At 39.4% G+C, this 20,691-nt stretch overlaps 1 protein-coding gene across 2 annotated transcripts in view; it reads left to right on the plus strand.

Annotated features, from left to right (window-relative positions):
- The first annotated feature begins 32 nt into the window (after positions 1–32).
- Positions 33–20,691, plus strand: part of NKAIN2 (sodium/potassium transporting ATPase interacting 2) — a 527,252-nt gene continuing 506,593 nt past the window's right edge. Inside the window, exon 1 of one of the 2 annotated variants that reach the window (XR_006014070.1) lies at positions 33–189. Coding sequence is in view for 1 of the 2 variants with exons in the window: in XM_042016273.1 (XP_041872207.1) it covers positions 136–189 (54 nt within the window). In the remaining variant the exon portion in view is untranslated. The remainder of the gene's footprint in view (positions 190–20,691) is intronic. The other variant, XM_042016273.1, reaches the window with a different exon arrangement.

The following is a 20,691-nucleotide window of genomic DNA, read 5'->3' on the forward strand; positions in this document are numbered from 1 at the left end:
TGGCGGGCGCGCCCCCATGCGGGTCCCGGGCTGGGGCGCGCCGGTGGCAGGCGGGAGCCGGGCGGCAGCCGGGCGGTGCTCTCCCGCCGCCTGAGTGGGCGCGGCGCGGGACGGCGGCGCGGGGTGCCGGGAGCCATGGGCTATTGCAGCGGCCGGTGCACGCTGGTGGCCGTGTGCGGCGCGCAGCTGGTGAGTGGCGGCGGGGGCGGCCCGCGGAGGAGGGGGGGAAGGAAGGCGGGAGGGAGGGAAGGAGGGGGCGGCGGGGCGGCTCCCCCGCTGCCCGGAGTGGGGGCCCGGGGAGGGGCAGGGTGGGAAGGCAGCGGCTGTGCTTTGGGCGAGGGGGGACGCGGGGGCCGGGATGGGGGTCCGCGCGAGGCGGCAGGGTGGGAAGGAGGGGCTGTGTTACAGGTAGTTTGGCGGGGGCTCTGCCAGGGAGGCTGCGGTGGGCGCACGGCGGAGTTAATAAACTCGGGGAGTTCTCCCAAGCGTTGAGTCAAGTTGGTACCTGGTTTCCTTTGACTGGCCCTATGTAAGGCAGAGACGCGTGTCAGGGGTGATGCGCAGCTTGCAAACAGTTTGCCATACAGGTGTGTGTCTGTGTGAAGTTGTCAAGCCTGAGCTCTTCTGCAGATGTATTTCTTCCTTTTTTTTTTTTCCTTTCAGACTTGCTGTCCAGTGTATGTTAACACTGTATCATTATGTTGCTACAGAACTCAACCATATATTTATATTTACCTTTGGAGGGGACATGTGGCAGCACTTGTAAGCTCAGCTACCAGCGAAACTAGACTGAGTTTAAAAAGTAGGCGCTGAGATACAATACAAAAGAAGCTGCCTAAAAATAAATATGCTTTAGCAAGATGGTTAGGCTGTGCAATTGTGTTGTGGCACTTTTAAAGAGACTGGGGTTAAAGTTAAGAAACTTACGTCCCTTCTTGTAATGTATATGTAGATTATTTCATTGTTGTGAAATCAGATATGTGCTGTAAGAATTCCTGTGGATTTGGATGCAATGACACACAGATAAAGACCTATCAATGGAATATGCCCCATTTCTTATTCTCATTATATCGAATGTTCGTGTGCTGGCAGAACAGGTGCTGGAAGCACCTTTGTTAAGCAGTTAACCTTATGGCAGAAAGGGAATATTTCATGTTACTCCATCCCTCTAGCTCTTACTGAATAGTTTTGCTGAGAAAGTGTAAGTCAGTCAATAGCAACCAGCATTGTTGCCAATTTCTTTCCTGCAGGCAGGTACTAAGAGAACTACAGAAGAAGAAAAATAATAGATTTCAGGAACCAAGTCAGTAAAACAGTACGTAGGAAAGAAAGATGTGCTAGCCGATCAGAAATTTGAAATGCCTGTGATCTTTTTATCGGTTGTCATCAACCCTTAATTGTTTTGTATTCCGGAAAACATTTTATTTGTATATGCTGCTCTCCACCTAAGTTATCTAATTCTTTGTAACTGGATGTATCTTCTCAGACATGATTTATTCATGCATATTGTCTAAAAAAAAAAATCTTGAATCGTAGTAACAGTAGTAGTGAATCTTGTGTGGAATGGTAGGAATGTAGCCTTTTCCAGCATATTGGAAACATAAAATTAATGACTGAAGTTCTTCGGATCCATTTAAGTTTCAGAGGCTTACTTTTTTTTTTTCCTCCAAAGGGAACAAAAAATGGTTTAAATTGTGCCTCTTACAGAGCTTTTTTTTTTTTTTAATGCATTTAACAGCCAGGAGATTATGATGACTATAGAATGTGATAAGATGCTAAATTGTTATTGTTTTGAAAGTCTGTGAAGGAAAACATATTTGCTAACTCATGGTGACAAAAAAATGAATGCAGAACTCATAAAAACATCAACAGAAATGCCCTGTAGGAACGTATCAGCAGGTGGATGAGCAGGTAAGCTATGCAGAACTGTAGCATTACTTTCTGCATTAAGCTTTCTACAAGTGGTTGTAAACTAGAGGCTCAAATGAATATATATTTTAAAAATAAATGCTATTTTCTGGAGTAGCTTAAGGAAACGTTTAACAGAATCATAAACTGAAAGCTAACTTGAAAATTTTTATTGGGCAAGAAAAGGATGTGCTAACAGCAATGCAAACCTCTGAATCACACTTGGCCTATGTAATGACATTTAGATAGGTTAAAAGCAGGAATAATCATTTAAATGAGAGAAATGAGATGGAATGGGAAAAAAATACACATTTTATTAAAATCACGTGTCATATTCCTTCATGTGCCATATACCATCAGATGGGAATAGGTTATGAGTTTTAAGTCAAGGAGATTTAACTCTCCTCAGTGGGCCCATGGGTGATTAATCGATTGTCAGTACTTTTTTAGGTAAAGACTGTGTAAAGGAGCAAATGCTGTCAAGATTCATTCTAGAATTAACAGCCATGTTAATGCAGATGCAAACCAAAACCAAAGGATCTAGTAGTTATCTGGCCTGAGGAGATGGGTGTGGGAAGTGTTTCCACACTGATAACCATACCTTAAAAAAAAAGCCTAAAATTTACAATGTGAAGATTATGTGTTACTGGTACCTGGGATTCCGTTTTAAAATGGTCATATTTGAGTAGAAAGTATACTTTTGTTTCGGGGGAAAAAAGTTGGTAAGAAGAAAGGTTTCTTTCATTTTTTTAATGTAAATATGTTCTTCCATCTCTACAAAGCTAGGGTGTGGTGATCTAATCGGTCTTTGTGGGCACTGCACAACAGTATTGTGGAATACTGCAGTCCATTAGAGAAGCTGTTGCATATTGTAAGTATATAAATGACGTAGATGTCGGAAATGGTTAAAAAAGGTGGTTGTTTCAAATACCAGTGCAGGAGTGGAGCTACATTAGCTTGAGAGACCCTGCACAGAATTATTTTCATGAATGCATTTTAAGTGCTCATAGTTAAGGCAACATACTGTATACCATCAGATTATCAGAAACCTCAAGGAATGCTTCTGCTCTCAAGGGCATACTGATCATTCCTCTCTGCTTATTAACATACATATACCACGCTGTTTGCACTCTCATTTGTGCTATGGAAAACAACCTTTGACAGCTCATTTTCCTCTGCATTTGTAGCCAATGAGAAAAATTAGCAGCAAGCAAGAGCTAATTTTGCTCATGTTAGGAACAAGGCCTTGCCTTCTGTATACAAAATCTGTTATCTCAAAAAAAAATATATGTATATATTTTTTTAAGATACTACTTTTGGTCTCTTTTGTTCTTTTCCCTTCTAAAGAGAACCACGAGCATAGGGACTCTGGTGGTTTTTGTTGTATGGTAACTATCCTTTTTGCAATAAAAGAATTCTCTGCTATTTCATTTTGTCCTTTAAACCTCTTCGGTTTTGGGTGTCTCCTTTTCTATTAATAGCTTGCATCAGTAGCACTAATATCTTGTTGCCTGGCCTTTTTAATAGCAAAAGCAGCAAAGTTGAAACTGCCAAGATTATTGTGCTTTCTGGAAGTCTTCAAGAGCCCCACAGAAACCAGTTTGAAACTTTCTTCCTTCCCACTGTTGCTGCTTGGGAAAACTTGGAGCATGACAAAACAGTCAAAAGTACAAAATGTTTTGAACTTAGAAGGTCTCTCCTCCAAGTGCAGTGATGAGAAAGGACAGTATTTCGTAACAAAATTTTAAGTCCCCAGTAATCATTTCCTAATTGTTTCTATCCATCAGACAAGGATTGCCATACTCCCAAGGCTAATTAGATAACAGATAATTCAGCATTTACACTCCCTTCTCTCTGAAATTCATCTGAATTCATTTATATAATTATTTCTGTAAAAATTTGCCATTTCTGCCTGTTCTTTTTCTTTTCTTTTTTTTTCTTAAGTAAATTGTACTGCAGTTCAGATATTCCAACCAAGTATTAAAAACTATACAAAATTTGTAAACAAGCCACATATATATATCCAAAGGGTCAGTTAGTGATTCTGGGGTACTCAACCTGATGCTCTAAAGAAGCATGTACTATAATGTACATATCCCTGAATCTCTAAAAACTGGCGTCTTTCACAAACTTCAGTGTATGATGTTTGTAGTCTCTCCTTTCCCTTGCTGATACCTCACAGTTGGGGCCGTGAGCACACGGATACACAACCTCGTGGTGACTCTTTGTGAACTCATCCTGTTACAGTTCTGGCTGGTGCCACTGTCCAAGTCTGTCATGTTGGCCAAGCAGAACAAAAATGCAGATTTGGTTGCTTTTGCTAAGAGGCCAAATCTTTTGGCTACTGAAAAAAAAATGATCAAAATGCTAATGGTTTGTATAGAATGTCCTCGCTCTGGACTCTTCCACAAATGAATAATGCTAATTAAGAGAAATCCTTTGTTTCAAAAACTGTTTCAACTGAGGTAATTTCTATATGTAACTGTGATACTGGTGTCCATAAACACATATTTAATGGCCTGTTGGACATAAAGATACATATTTGAACTGCAGCAGGTAAAGTGGTGGAACCTAGGAAGTGAATTACATACAAACTAGTATGGGAAGAAGTATTTATCATTTTTATTCTATGACAAGAGATGTCATGAGAGATGCCCATCATCTATATTGCACACTTGATATAAGACTGAAGAGTTTCTTGTACTCTTCCAATTCTCCTTTGCATTATTGAAAATCGGCAGCTGTAACTAAAGAGGACAGAGCGTGGGACTTGGAGAAAAAGTCTGCCTTAGTGATCAGTCCTGTAAAGTTTAAATTTGCCTTATTAAAATATGAATAGCAAACATTCTTATGCTCGTTCAAACACTTCAGAAGTGGTGATCATGACAGGCTCTAGTCTATATCACAAACCTAGCTACAAGGCTTAATACAGTTTAATACCATGAATATCCTTACTTGGGGAAAACCTCATGTTTTAACAGTTGAGAGGTTGAATTGTCTCAGGACTTTCAGAGAGTGAAGTTTGCTGGATTAGCGCTCAGGTCCCACTGAGAGCAAAGCAAAGGCAGTCACAGAGGGTACTCCTTAGAAGTAGCTATCCTGAAGTATTATGCAATAAAGAACTTATTTTTGTTAATATAGGGTCTTACACCATACGTAGTGTCAGGTACTTTGCCATAGCACACCAGACTACATAACTAGTGTACATAGCATGTCGTTTTTTTTTCATTTATGTTAAAGGAAAGCGGTAGTGAAATTTTTGGTCTTTGCTTTTAATTGCTGGGTTTTGGGGACGAGTTGTTTTTCTTTTTGTGTGTGTGTTTTGATTGTGTTTCATTGTCACTGCTGCCAATGGTTTTCTATAGCAGCTTTAGGAGAGAAGCGTCTGTGATGGAAAATTCTGATGACATGTACATGTTCCTACATTTTCTGCTAGCAAAAGGGAAATGAAAAACGTGGGCTTTTCACGTGGAATGGAAAGTGATGTTGTTGCTGTGCTTAGCCTGTGGATCTGTAGTTTTATTAATCTGCAAAGAATAGAAAGAATTGATTTCTGTGTTTTGGATAGTACTTATATATAAGTGCTGCTTTGGAAATTGTGACTATGTCAACAACTTGTGTCTGTCCATTCTTTAAAGTCCTGCTTCTTGCTTTGTTTCAAATTTGATAGGAAAGTGGAAGTTTCATTGTATCCAAAAACATGTGATCCTACTAGCAATGAAAAGGAAACAGTCTGTGAATAGCAGATTTTCAGCAGATGCGTGTTTGAGAGCCATTGTATAACACTAAAGAGTAAATTTTGAGGTGTTGCTGGATATAGATAAACCAGAAACTTGATCATGAATTCAGAGAGCTAACATCTCTTGTCATGAGAAAATATGTAGCAGTGTTTTTAAGTTTGTGAGACCTTGATAGAAAAATTAACACTTTTTTGTTTATTCTGTTTTTGAGATAAAATAGCGATAATTCATAACCAAACTTTTTTTTTCCATATAACTTGAGCTCGAAAAGGGTGATGAATGCAAACAATGGATGTCAGCAGTAACAGTCCACTGTTATATAATTTAATTTTAGTGGCTTGACATTTGCTATGAATGGTACAGTATTATTTTTCATAGACATGTGGATGTATAATAATTGTGAGTAACCTGCCATGCATTTCAAGAAAAGCAAAGTATGTTGTTTTAAGTTACAGGGGTAAAAGATTTAAGACCAGCTGAATAACAGTTTTAATTCACTGCTTTTTTGAAGCTGAACTCCTTTAGAGTTTGGTTAGCAGACTCAACATTCCAATACTCTGGTATTTGGTAGAAAGGAAAGGTTTAAACAGATCGAGAGAAGTTGAATAAACTACCTGATTATAGGCACCTAGAATATCTAGCAAAGTTACTATTCTTGTATAGCCATGGGGAAAATTTGTGACAGTAGGAATTAATTTCATATTGAAAAAGATTTGAGCTAGCACCTTGAAAAATGAGTGTAGGGTGTTGTGGTTTTTTTTTTTCTTTTTTTTTCTGTTGCTTTACAAAAAAGCACTAAGTAAGCATTTTAAAAAATACACCAAAGGTTTTCTCTAGTCAGTCTGCAGTCAATGGAGGGAAGTATCTCATTTTGTAGTTAGCAGAAAGGAACAGGTTCTATGGTTCAAAACAGAAACATAATATTTTTGAGTTGGTAGTGACTTTACTGTCCCAGGCTAGGCCATGAGAATGTACATAGTCCAAAGTGCAGCAGATAAGGTGTGAAAACTAGTACTTGGTGAGTTGTTACAGAAAAGAATCTAAATCCATATAGGGTCTTCTCAATGTTTTGGTGCATTTGATGACACAGATGTCAACATCCTGTTTCATTCAGCATGAAGTTTTAGAAGCTCCCCTGGACTTAGGGACTGGTGAGATTCAGTCAGTATTTCCTGTGGAGGCTAGTGTCAGTGAACTATTTGTGTATCCCAATACACTCCAAACTTTGGTTTTGGTCCCGTAGTCCCACTGAGCTCAAAAGATTATCCCAGGTGTAAAATGCCCAAAGAGACAGCTGTTTCCAATAGTGTTTTATAAAAGGTATGCCAGAAGTTTTGAATTTTCACAGAACTTTACTTAGGTCCTGAATTTCAGTGATATTTCTATGGAGAATAACAATAGTGAGTATTTTCAGATTTGGATGAGGACAAGAGTGTTAATGATCTAACTAAATCAGAATAATTTCTCTAGGCTTCCCTGCGGTCAGAAAAGGGAGTCCATCAGGGAATAGGTCAGAGTGCCTAATGTTGTTTCTTGGCCTAAACTGACCATTAGAATTGTGCCTTAAGTAAAGTGGTTTTTCAGCTAGAGTGGGCTTTTTGGGAGTGGGAGAGAGAAGAAAAATCACAGACCCATTGTATGATGTTAGTAATTCACAGTACTTATTAATTATATCTTCCTTCCGCTTGCATTTTCTCATGTTATTTTAGTGAGGAATTTTTGATTTTAAGGGCAACTGTGATCTACAGATTGAGAAATGCTGTTTTGGAAAGGTATTTGTGTCTTCATTGACTGTCAGGAGAAACTAAGGAGCCTGCTTTTGCTAGAACAATGTCAGCCTTTGTGCATACTCCCTTATGATCCCCTAAAATATGATGCTACAATCACATGGATAAAACCAATTTATTCTCATTTTGGGGTTTGGATGATTTTCTGTAGCTTCCAACAGGAGTGAAGAAGACAGGGAGCATTGTAAATAATGTGCGATCAAAAAGAATGTGCTGAAAATTCAATAACTTAAAAGAATCAGATAGTTTATTATCATCCAGATAAGTCTTCATTTATTTTTTTTTTATCACGGTGAGTGAAAGTGAGGGGCTTTTGAGTGCTACCTGACTTGTAAAGTAGAATGGGCACAATAGTTGAAATGACATTTTCTTGCCCCTGTGGCAAATAAACATTTCACAGTTCATTATTTTATGTCCTCTCCCCAGTTGTACATGTACCAGCTGGATGGCATCTGAGAATCATTTAAGCATTTTATCATTCTATAACTCTCTGATGGAAATGACATTTAGAAGAAAAATTACTGATTTCTGTGTTCACTAAAAAGTAAACATGCATAGCTAATGGTTCTATTCACCACTGATCATACTTATGCATTTTTAATAAAAACTTGATTTTAATTCATACATAACTTATGAGAAATGTTTATCAGTTTAGAGATCTGCTGATTCCTACTTAAATGTTTACATATATCTGGATACCTTTAAAATATCTTGCATTTGATGCTTGGATTAAGGTGAATCTTTATAGACAAGTTGCTTCTCTGCTGCAATGATGTAAAGTAATGATGTAAAGTATATAGGAAGTGCTGATTATTATACTGATTGCTGAAAATAGTAAAAAATCCCATTTATTTGACATAAATGAATCTCATATTTTCCTATGCTGTTTGAAATAATAGCTTTCTGATATTGCAGTTTGGAGCACCAGTGTGTGTGTGTGGTGTTCTTCTTCTTTTTTTTTTTTTTTTTTTTTTTTTTTTTTTTGTATTTGGGATGTTAGGCAGTATCTCTAGTGGCAAGTCACCAGTTACATGTAACTGGCAAGTTACCAGTTATGTGAATGGGAATGAGAAAAGTCTGTCATATTCTATATTCATACCATAACAGATTGAGTTCTGGTTTCCTCCTCACCCTTCTTTTCTTATGAAGGAATTCTCATTAGCGGGGCTTTGTACGGAAAGCAGCATGTGAGGTTATTTCTAAGAGGTATGTTGAAATGATGATGCCTGTCATTTTTATACATTACATCACCTTTCAGAAGACAAAAAATGTGGGACCCTTTGGAGATGGTGGGAGAGAGACTCATGCTTCTCATTCAAACATGTAATGAATAGGCTCTGAACCACCTTCTGGAAATGGCTGCCTCTTTTTATCAACTGTATAGGCCACTCTTCTGCATGCACCTTTATTTACTTCATTATATAGTTACCTCTGCTTATTTTTGATGATATCTTTGTATTAAAGATGATTAGATAGACTGTCAAACTCTTTTTTTAGAATTCAAGCAAACATAATTGAGTGATACATAACATTTCTCCTGGATGAATGGAAGTCATGCTAGGGGCCTAGAACAAGGGTCAGAGGGCTGCCCCTGTGCACCTTGAGAAGCATTTACTGTCACTCTGAGTGATGCTGCAGGAGTGAATCAAATTGGTGTACAAGAACAAAATAGTATTAAGAGCTAGAGGGTCTTGAATCTAAGGTACTGATTAATATATGTGTAAGAAAGCTTAACTGTCTTAGGAAATGATGTCATTCCTCTCCAGGTGACTCATAGTATGGGTCAATTTACTAATTAAAAATTCCTTTAAACTTCTTCATAGACAGACTATTAATTGGCCCTCAACAAGTATATAGTTCTTGTTTGAAGATAAAAAGCTTTTGTAAGTAGAGGAAGATAGATGCTGCAATGTCTCTTTAGAACAATGCATGTCTCTTTGAAAAGCCATTCTTCAATAATTAAAAAAAAAAGTAAAGTTTGCTAATTTTTGCCATGACTGACAATGGCTTCGCATTTTTCATTATACTCTGGTCGCAGTCTTTGTGGCAGGGTCTTCTATTACAGAGCACAGAAACAAAAGGAGAAAAAAAAACCCTTGTGTGTCATCACTGCCTTCACAAAGCCACAAATACATTAAACTCAAGATACTGTTCGTTGTGCTCTCGAGCCACCAGTGACAAAGGTGCTGTGAGTACTACTGAATATGAGGGAGTCATATGTCATTACATCACTGTTCAAATTGGCAGAGCAAAGAGCACTAAAACAAGTGAAAACATTAGCAGCTAAAGGAATGCAAAACAGTAAGAGGCTTGCCTTAAAAAAAAATAGAATTTAGATGTTATTTTGGTCATAAGTTATAAAGCTGATTTTACCTTTTTCCTGTCTTTTTATTTTATTTACTTATAAGTTCTTGTCCATGCCCATTTCATACCCTTGAAGCCAGTTAGCTTTTCTTTTCTTTGACAATTGCAGCAGTCATAGGCAGTGACAGCAGCTTGGTAACAAGCCAGATGATGGCACTGGTTGTGTTAAGATATGGGCTTCAATGTATCCTGAAAACAGAGTTCATTGTCTTGGATTTTACCAGACTGGCTTTCCTGAGTGTGGAGCTGGCCATAAATTTGGTAGTTCTTGAAGGAAATCCACAACAAACTGGAGTTGGATGCAGTATTCAGCAATATTCCTAATAATGCCTATTTCTAATCCTGGCAACCTCTCAGACTATTTAGAGGGCCTTCTGTCTGGTACAATATTTTTTTGTTTTTTCTTTCCTTTTTTTGTAAATGAAAGCCATAACCCAGTGGTGGGGTCATAATGGCAGGGACAGAAGAAAAGCTGTTGGCCTCAGTGACTGGAAGAAATGTCTGTTCTGCATTGTGCTAAACTGTGCTTTTTCAGATGCATAATAAAAGTTATTTATGGACACGATAAAGTGGTATCTGTTGTATAATATCACAGATAGGCATAAGGATGATAACAAAAGGCAGCTGGTTTAGTAAGCTCTATTTGCTGCAGAAATGTGCTGTCCTTTGCAAATTGAAATAAAAAAAGAGAGGAGGATGTTGGGGTTTTTTTCCTGCTTCCTGGCATTTGCAATCATTCTTGCTTTTCAGTGTGCTTATAAAGACAATTACATGGGTCCCATGTCAGTATTATATTTGTCATGACTAGCACCTTATTAGAGGACAGCTGTTCTTCTCTGCCCAGCACATATATGTAACTACCACTGCTGATAACAGAAGTTGTGAGTGTAACCATCCTCTGCTTTTCACCCATGGGGAATGCTGGAGCTCTATGGTTTCAGTTAAATAACTTAGGTATAAAGCCAGGAACGAAATAGTGCCATCACTATTTCGTTCCTGGCTTTATACCTAAGTTATTTATATATCTGGGACTATTCAGTTGCTTGTTCAGAGTTCAGTGCCTGTAAGGAGATTTTGAACTTCCAGGAATTATTAGTTGGCCTGTTTAACAAGGTGAGTAAGAAAGGCACTGTCCAAATGCCCAGTGTCTGAGTCTTTCAGTGCATGCTAAGTGTCTTCACTAGAAGGCCAGGTATTCAGAACCCCATCAGCCCAAGAGCAGTCCAAGGAAGCTTGGTGTGGAGATATTTTCAACTTGTAAGCATTTTATGTATCCCCTCTTTAATTCCATCAGGATTAAAAAAAAAAAGGAGTAACCAGCAGATTTTTCCAAAGCTACTCAGATGCTCTAATGGTGCTTTGGCTGCTGTCACTTCTGCTGAGAACTGGACTGAATTGGAACAAAAGAGAACATAGAAGTGGCACAGTGCCATCATAATGCTGTTAAGAACTAATGTAAACTCAGCTGGAGAAAACCATTTGCAGTGAACAACAAGGTTTATTGACCATGGCAAGCCCAAGAACATATTCTCAAGAACCACCTCTTGGCATTTTAGCTGTTGTAATGAGCTGCATATGTAAATCTGTAAGCACTTGCTTCTCTCAGCTCCAAGCTGAGAGCAGCCCAGACTGGCCTAGGGAATGTAAACACATGCCTCTATATTCGTGCAAGTTTCTCTTTTGTTTTTTGTTTGCTTTTCAAAATTTGAGTAAATTGGAAATTCTACAGTACTTGGGGTGACTAATTAGATTTCTTGGTGAGCACAAGCCCTGACTTTTTTTGGAAGATGAAAATTATTCATCTTGAAACTACAGCATCTATTCCAGACAGTTTCCTTACTAATTTAAGACAAGATACAAAGCTACAGTGATGAATGGATTGAACAGTTAAAATTTGACATTTCCTTTTATGCTTACGCCATTTAAAAATAGCTGACTTTTGACAAACTGCTAGTATTTTTTTTATGAATTAGAAAACCTAGACTTACAGTAAGTTCGCTGCTACCTTTCAGTTTGAGGTCTCTGGAGAATGGCTGTGCTAAAGGTCCCAGCTGCTTTGATGTTCAGCACAAGCACAACAATACCAAATTGGGAGGAGCTGTTGGCTGCCTCAAAAGCAGAGAGGTCCTGCAGAGAGACCTCGACAAACTAGAGGGCTGGTCAATCACCAACCATATGAAGTTTAACAACTGCAAGTGCCAGATTCTGTGCCTGGGATGGGGCAACCCTGAATGTATGTGTGGGGTGGGTAGTGGGACACTGAAGAGCAGCCCCGCAGGAAGAGAGCTGGGGCTCCTGGTTGACGGCAAGTTGTACATGGGTCAGCAGTGCCCTGGCAGCCAGGAGGGCCAACCGTGTCCTGGAGTACATTAGGCACAGCGTCACCAGCCGGGCAAGGGAGGGGATTGTCCCGCTCTGCTCTGCGCCGGTGTGGCCTCACCTTGAACATCATATTTTTGGCACTGCAGTATAAGAAGGATATAAAGCTATTAGAGAGAATCCAAAGGAGGGCAACAAAGATGGTGAAGGGCCTTGAGGTATGAGGAGTGGCTGAGATCACTTGGTCTGTTCAGCCTGGAGAAGAGGAGACTGAGGGGGGACCTCATTGCAGTCTGCAGCTTCCTCATGAGGGGCAGAGAAGGGTCAAGCACTGATCTCTTCTCTGTGGTGACCAGTGACAGGACCCAAGGGAATAGCATGAAGCTGTGTGTCAGCAGTAAACTTTAAAAACTTGATTAGCTTATTTTTTTTATAATTATATGACATATTTTAAATGTCTGTAAAAAGTGCAAACTGGTGATACCAACGGTGCCAGAGGAGTACTTCAGAACAGCCTTCTCTGAGGCAGTTCGGAAGTATGTCTCTCATAACGAGATACCAACCTTGTATTTTTGCCTCTATGGATTTCATGAGAACATGATTCTAGTCTCTGCACCCTTGGCCTATCAGCACCATTTAGGACAAGATTTTTTCTGCTCTCACAGATGTCTCCCTGTGTTGGTGCAGTGCCCCCTGGTGAGGATGTACTCAATGTCCTCCATGTAAGCTGTGAACAGTGGCATCCAGGGACCGAGCCATGCTGGCACCCCTCATACCTCAATGCAACAATGGCCACTGAATTGCATTCTTACAGTGTAAAGATATTTCAAAGTGAATTACATCCATTTTGTACCCACATAATCCAGCAGGAAGGTGAAGGAGAAGGTCTGTGCTCATGCAAAGACCTGAGACTCTCGCACTACTATGTCTCTGGTTTTCTTTAGCAGAGTGTTGTAACTTAGAGCTTTTATCCCATTTATCTTGAAGATGTGAACTTTGTTAAGGAGTGTGCTGAGACATGCTTGCTGAGCAAAGGAATGATTAATCTTCCAGGAGTGTTTCCATATAAAGCGTCAAATTACGTTTATGACGAATCTCTACATCATAGCCGTCCTAAGACTTAAGGTCACTATACAAACACAGCCACCAATATCTCTTTAGAACATCAAATTTGACAGAGATAAAATTTGCTTAGTGAATATTTTTTTTAAAGGTCAAAAAGTAAAGATCATGTATTTACTTCAATTGAAATTCAGCAGGGCTTAGGTTAAAGTGAGGATAAAGAAAATATATCTCTAGAATGATGTTATACTTGACAGAATATTGATCAATTATTGTCTCAGCAGGAGCCGATGGTGAGCTGAAAATTTGTTTACAGTTTTACATAAATATTTCTGATTGGCTTGTCTTGTACATAGTTGTACATGGCTTTACCCTAGATTTTTGTTCCACACTTTGTCTCCACATTAATGTTCTAGGAATATTAGACCATCCTTATTTTTGATTAAAAATGTATAAGAAAATTTTGTCTTTTGGTTAACAGTCTTACAGTGTAAGAAAACAAATGCTTGCTTGGACGTTATTAGCTTACTAATTTCTTGTAGAAGAGTATTTTACATTGCAGTGGTTTTACTGGATACCCCACGGAGTGAGTGAGCCATATGGAAATTGGCCTTGGAAAGAGAAGCATTTTCAAAATGATAGGTAGGAAGTTATATCTATGGAGGCCTTCTAATGAGAGTACTCATACTTGAAAAATGTCATACAGATATTTTCTATCACCTTTCTTCTTGTGTCTACTTTACAGTCTGCCTATGATTGCAGAAGTAATACAAGGTGCTTCCTTCCTCTTAAGGGTGGGTTGTCACAGTCTTTCACTATTCAGCTATTATAATCTTAAAGTAAGTATTTCTAGTGCACCATACTGGAGATCTGTGCCCTTTTCTGTGCCGCTTTCTTTATTTGCTGCCATACTCTCCCATGCATGCAAACACCTGAGAGGAATTCCCTCCAGGTACCTACCTCAGTGCCTAGGCTGCTTATCAGGACGATGGAGGCAGGCAGGGGCCTCTAGGGGGAGAATTCACTACTCTTTGGTAGCATTTAGAAACTTAACTTAGGTGCTTTAAATCATGCTCTGAAAGAACAAGTATCTCCATGAACTTGGCATAGAATATTGAGCGTAAATTAGGTGTCTGGAATACACAACATACCTGTGCTTTTTCTGCTCCCATGCAGTTCTTATGTATACTTTGTGCTGAATATAAATTAAGTTAAAATGTGGATTTTTTTTTTCTTTTTTTTTTCCATTTCTCTTTACCCCCTTCTATATTTCACATAATCACACAGTATTTGGGGTTGAAGGGGTCTCTGGAGACAATCTCTCCATCTGCATAGTCTAATCCTCCTGCTAAAGCAGCCTCACCTAGAAGCAGCTTGCACAGGGTCATATTCAGGTGGGATTTCACAACCTCTCTGGGCTGCCTGTTGCAGTGCTCTGACACCCTCAAAGTAAAGAGGGTTTTCTTCATGTTCAGGTGGAACTTCCTGTATTTCAGTTTGTGCCTGTTGCACTTTGTCCTGTCACTGGGCACCACTGAAAAGAGTCAGGCCCCATCTTCTTGACATGCACATGCTCTGCCATAACCAGATTTAAGTTATATTATCTCCTTACAATACATCAAGGAAAAAACGAACAAAAAAGAGGCTATTTCTTCAGGCTTACTTATGCAATGAGATGGATGTAATTGTAAACAGGAAAACTGTAAAATAGAGTTAAAGTTCATCCCCTCATAATGGTGACTTGAGTCCCTGCTTTCCAAGAGCTGACATGTACTAATGGAGTACGTGACTGCGGTTTTCTTCCACACCTTTTTGTCACTTTTCATCTCTTTTCACTACTCAAGTCCTACTTGTTCTATTTCCTTGAAGTGTCTTGGTAGGAAGAAAAGTTACATGGAGCCACTTCCTAGTTGGTTTTTTTATATTAGCTTGCCTTCTGCTGCTGCCATGAGCTATAAGCTAAACTATATGAACAGCAAGGATTGCCTACTAAGTAGCTACTAATAAACATGAAATACTTCTGGATGGAATCACTCTGGTTCTTTCGTGGGTTACTGAGTCTGCATGAATTTTCTTGGTTGCAGTCAGTGATCTATTTGATGACAAGACAATGTGTAGCCAAATATACCTGCCTGTATTTGTCTGGGCTATCTTCTTTATTCCTATAGGTAACAGTGGTTAAAAATGTGAGGGAATATCAGTTCTGTTGCAGCACGATAGGAGAAAAAGACATAGAGCTGTTTCCCCCAAATACTGCACATCTTGAGGAAATACATCTTTAGTGAAAGAAAATCCATTGATAATAAGTGAATGAAATGACTGTAAGGCTTACTGAGTTCAAGAAGTGCAGGTAGGAAAATAAGAACTGGTCTCTGCTGTAGTAACAGCTACCATGAGATGTGGGGATGAAGGAATGGGGAGAAGAGATAGAGGGAAGAGAAAAGAAAGAAAATACATCTTTGATGGAACTAGTTTTTAATTTTGGGAATTTATTCTCAGAGGGGTTTCTTTCCCCTAGACCAACCTCTTTTTATACTTGTCTGAAATCAAAAAGGACAACAGTTTTTCAAGGATTCATGTTCAGATGGGATAAAGAAGCTGAAGGAAGCAAATCAGTTTGAAACATTTATTTGATGTTGTACTAGTTTGAAAACAAACCAGTGGGAGGCACCAAGTCAGAATAACAATTTAATGGAAATTAAAGACAAGGGGAAAAAAAGGTAAAAGAAAACACTGTCAAACTGACAGAGTCAAGGTACAACCTGACACCCTGTTAGGCAGGGTGGTGGTAGCAGTCTGGTAGAATGGTGGCTGCAGTCCTCTGAAGCAGTGATCCTGTAGTAAAACAGTCTGCTCTTCCTCAGGAAGTCCAGTGGTGGCTGTGTAGCTCCTGTCCTCTGGCAATCCAGTGGGAAGCTGGTGTCTCTGGTGTTCAGCCTCAGATTATATCCACGATGGGATGCTTGGTTCCTCCCTCTGGGTGGAACATCTCACAATGGGGTAATGAGTCATGAGGCAAAGTGTTGATTAGGCTCATTAACAGAAGATAGTCCTGAGGGAGTTATCTCTGAGTCAGGCGGCAGGACAATGATGGGCAATTAACAGAAAGATAGTCTGGGGGGAGGAGGCAAGGAAACACTGCCCCACCTGATTTCAACGGCTGATGGGGATGGTAATAGAATACACTGCAACCCAGGACAGATGTATATATATATATATATACAGGAAATGTATGTTTATGTGTTTATCTAACAGGAAAACGTGAATGTCTCAGTGATGTGTGAAGATATCATACTTGACAATGAATTCATGTTTTAAGCAGTGATGTGTCAGGTATTGCAGGTGTACTGCAGTGCATACATGATGATACTGAATGTATCATAGAATTGGGGACTTTCAAAGAAAAACTCACATAACTACAACTTGAGCTGGAAAATTTGGCTTCTGGGGAAAAGCAGATGAAGCTTAGGCACAGGCAGAGTCTTAATATGTTGAGTAGAGGCTGCATATAAGCAATGGATTACATATCCATTTTCAGCTCAGTGTTGCAACAAAGAAGACAGCAGCTTAAGAAAATATGCCTGAATGAAGTCACAGCTCTGAATGTGTGTGCTCTGAGTTTTTAAAATAGAATCCTGTTGAATTGAATAGAATCACAATCTCCTACGCTGCATGGGTGGTACTCAAGACTTTAGGGGAATGGATGATAAGTCTGATACTAATGGAAGTCTGTTAGAAAGAGATATGAATTTATCTTGCATGTGTCACAGGTGAATTTGTCTTTAGCAGACCTACGAGTTGAGTAAATGATAAATGTTTTGTATTTATGTCATTGAATTAAATGGGAAAGGTCCTTCATTCAGCCACTTCCTACTATTATTATCAATGCTGGACTGCTAATTTGGGAGAAAAAGGAAGAAGAGCAGAAGAAAAAAAATAACCCAGGTAATGAGTGAAGATGTCAAGACTCTGGGCCATTCTGGGAACACAGAAATATAGAACTGCTCTTCACAAGTGGTATAATATGCAGGAGCAAATGCAGATGGAGGGCGTTTGCTGCCAGATCTTGCTGACCAGGGGTCTCTGGACATTCTTTAGAGGCATTAGGACTGCAGTCCACGGAAAGGAGAGGTTTGTTCATAGAGGGATGGACAAGCTGTTGCATGCCCACAGAGCTGGCTTTATTATGCCAGTAACCAGTATTACTGACAATCAGAAATGATGTTCCTTTTGGTAGAGAAATACCCTGCATTTCTGTTTGTTCTGATCACCCAAGGCTTACCTAACAGAGAAATCAGTTCAGTTTGAGCAGTGGGGTTAAAGAAACCCCCATACTTTTAGTTTATATGCCCTATCAGCAAGCACACACATTTAAACTTCATTTTGTAAAAAAAAACCTGGAAAGTATTTTTAACCCAGTAGTATAAAAGTTGTGATAAAGTCTATGGGTTATATTGAATATATTTAGAAAGTCTACTAAAATTTAAACTTCAGCTCAGATTTTACAATAAAGGAATCAACATAAATTGGGTACCTTGTGTAATGTCAGTTAGACACTTTATTCAAAAATTGTATAAATGTTGATTTTTAAAGCCTGCACTAACAAGACACATGATAGAGGAAAGAATGCATTACAGTTGGACAACCATGGTATTTTTAAGACTACCCACAGTGAGGGGAGCATTTGGCTAAGACAGGTAATAGTTTGCAGGTTTCTTCTCCTTGTGAAACCTGGTCTTTTTTGCTTTTTCACTCACTTAGCTTACAAAAAACATAAAATAAGTTTCCTTTTCTATTTTTCATTTCACTTTTTGTCAAGCAGTACATGCTTTGTAGTTGCTGAATGTATAGTAATTAATGTTATTTTGATTTTGTGGGGGGTTAATTCTGGTTGATACAAGCTTTTAACGTTGCCTTTTCCTAACCTGATCTTTGTACTCCTTTAAATATATCTGTGTTTGTTTCCTGGAGTTCATCAATCACCGCCAAAAAAATCTGATCAGAATTTAAACTAAACTCCCTTGAAGCTTTACTGGTATCAGTATGATACCATTACTGATGTGTCTGGGCTAGATCATTTTCCCGTAATTCTTTTTCCTGTACTTCTCCTTATTTGTTTTAGCTGCTACTCAGGCCCAAAGATTGGATACTACCCTGCTTTAGCTACTTGGTAAGCTAAGAAATAGCATAGTGAAAGCTGTTAGATCAGTTCCATGGATTTGCCTTAGGTCCTAATGTAGGCTGCTTGCTTGGTTTGTCTGCTGTGAACAGGGCATGCAGAGCAGGCAGAAGTACTCCTTGGTCATTTTGAGTGTGTGGAAGGTGTCTCATTCCCCTTCCCGGCTGGGTTTAAGTGACCACCGACATTGGATGCCTAAATGGGGTTAAGATCCACACTTGCAACCTGTGCTTGAGGAACTGAGGTTGCTCTTTCATCCCCAAGATGAGGGTTGGTCCTTTCTGTCACTGTGTCTGGAGAAGGAGTAGTGGTAGCTGTAGCACTGCCCAGTTTTCACGTAGTAAGTAACTTGCTAGTTTGTGCACACAAGAAAAAAAGCATCCATTTGTTTACCCTCTTGAGAAGACGGGGGCTGAAGCCTTCATTTCTCAGCCCTTTTCAGAGCGAGTACCCTTGCCAGCAGCACAGGACCAATGGGAACTTCTATCCAGCTCTTACTCAGTCTGGACCAAGAACAAGACAGAGAAAGAAAGAAGGTGCCTGAGCTCTCTCTGTGTAAAATAGAAGAGTTCCTTAAAGAATGTACCTGGACTCAGCTCTTTGGACCACTTTATTCATTTTCTGTGATAGAGTTATGCATAAACAGTATTAAAAGCAGATCTCTACTGGGAATTTGTTTTGTGTGGTATAGAGTCAGGTAGAAATAATCTTAGTCATTCGCCCAGAGTCATGACATCAAGAAGTGGGAACTGGATCTGAGTCCTTAACCCTTGATGTTTTCCCTTTCAGGACTGACTTATTTAATTTCTTCTCTGGTAAAGTCATTCAAATATTAGCTACATTGATCATGTCTGTTACCAAAAAAGTAGATTTGGGCTCCAGGACAAAAGCCTCTTTATGAAGCAAAAGGTCTGATTAAAATATTAACTAAAGTCCCTAGAAGATCCCTTATAAAGAATACTGTTACTACAATACCAAGTTGCTTTGTCAGGGAAAGCAAGATTAAGGTAGAAAGATCAAACCTAACTTTTCTTTCTTTTTTTCTTTCCTTACACTGTAAATTATGGTTGTTTCCATCATCATCAGCAGTTATCTAAAAAAAAGCTGGGGGAAAATATCTTAAGCTTGCTTTCTTCTGCTCCCTTACTGTTCATGGTCTGATTTTATTCAGTGAGACATTAAGTCAGTTTCACAACAATAACAATAAATGAGTATACTTTGAGTTCTGTGTGCCTAGAAGAAATATCGACTAAGTTTGCACATGGACAGGGTGATAATTGTCATAACATTGCTCCTTTCTGTTCATGCCCTTTCTGTTCACAGCTTTGCAGCCCCTGTGCAGGGCAGTGCTGTGAGTGTGTGGCCTACCACAGACTGTGTGAGAGTCCTTCAGATGTGGGATGCCACATGGGAGGGGCCATTGGCAGTACCCAGAGCACCTTCACTCCTTGCCAGATTGTGGTCCTCTTGCCTTTGAGTATCCCTCTATGGCTGTTTTACTTCTCTGAATAGCTCCTTACTGCAATGTCCAGAACTGATGAAAATACTCTGATGTTTGAATTAAGATTTTTATTTTAGAGTCATCTTTCCTGGGTGTTCTTTTAAATGTGGCTAGACAGTGTTTTGCACAGAATGATGCTGACCATTGTCCCATGTTTTACCTGATTCTTGGGGGCTCCTTCCAACCTGAACTATTCTATGATTCTATCCCTGGCGTCCCACAGGCAGAACTGAGCAGTTAATTTCCTAACCCATCCTTCTCTTTAGCTGCACTTTTCTTTAAATCTGGGATGAAAAAAAGGACGTGGTTTATTTCTTGCCTGTCCGTCTGATTACTTTGTTACAAACTTACTGCTTCGTGTCAGACAAGGGAAAAGCCCAAAACACCACCACCACCACAAGAAAAACTCCAAACCCTTATAGTTAAAATGTATCTCTTTAGGAGCTACAGTCTTCCTAAGCACAGTTCTGCTACTGTCGGATGGGTGTTGTGCTTTCTGGGTTTGTCAATGGTCAGTGATCTTCATGTTTCCTGTGTCTTAAACCAAGCAAGTGTGCTTTCAACAGACCAGTTCTGAGTTTGTGAAAGCACGACTCAGGTTTTTGAAAGCTGCCTGTGTTTTCAGTCACACAAGGCTGCTAAAATTTAAATATAAAAGGGACATCCAGATGCCTTTCTGACAGCTTTGAAAGTCTTACCTTATGGGGTCTCTGTTGCAATTGCCAGAGTAACAGTCCATGAAGCCTGACAAGTGATTCAAGGAAATTATTGGTAGCCACCATTATGGTTTTGTTTTCATTGACAAAAACATTAGTGTAGTAGCTTTGCTGT

Source organism: Corvus kubaryi, unplaced genomic scaffold (genome assembly GCF_017639235.1).
Source record: "Corvus kubaryi isolate FWS band 111438036 unplaced genomic scaffold, C.kubaryi_AGA036_p1.0 split3-73, whole genome shotgun sequence".
NCBI classification, from domain to species: Eukaryota; Metazoa; Chordata; class Aves; order Passeriformes; family Corvidae; genus Corvus; species Corvus kubaryi.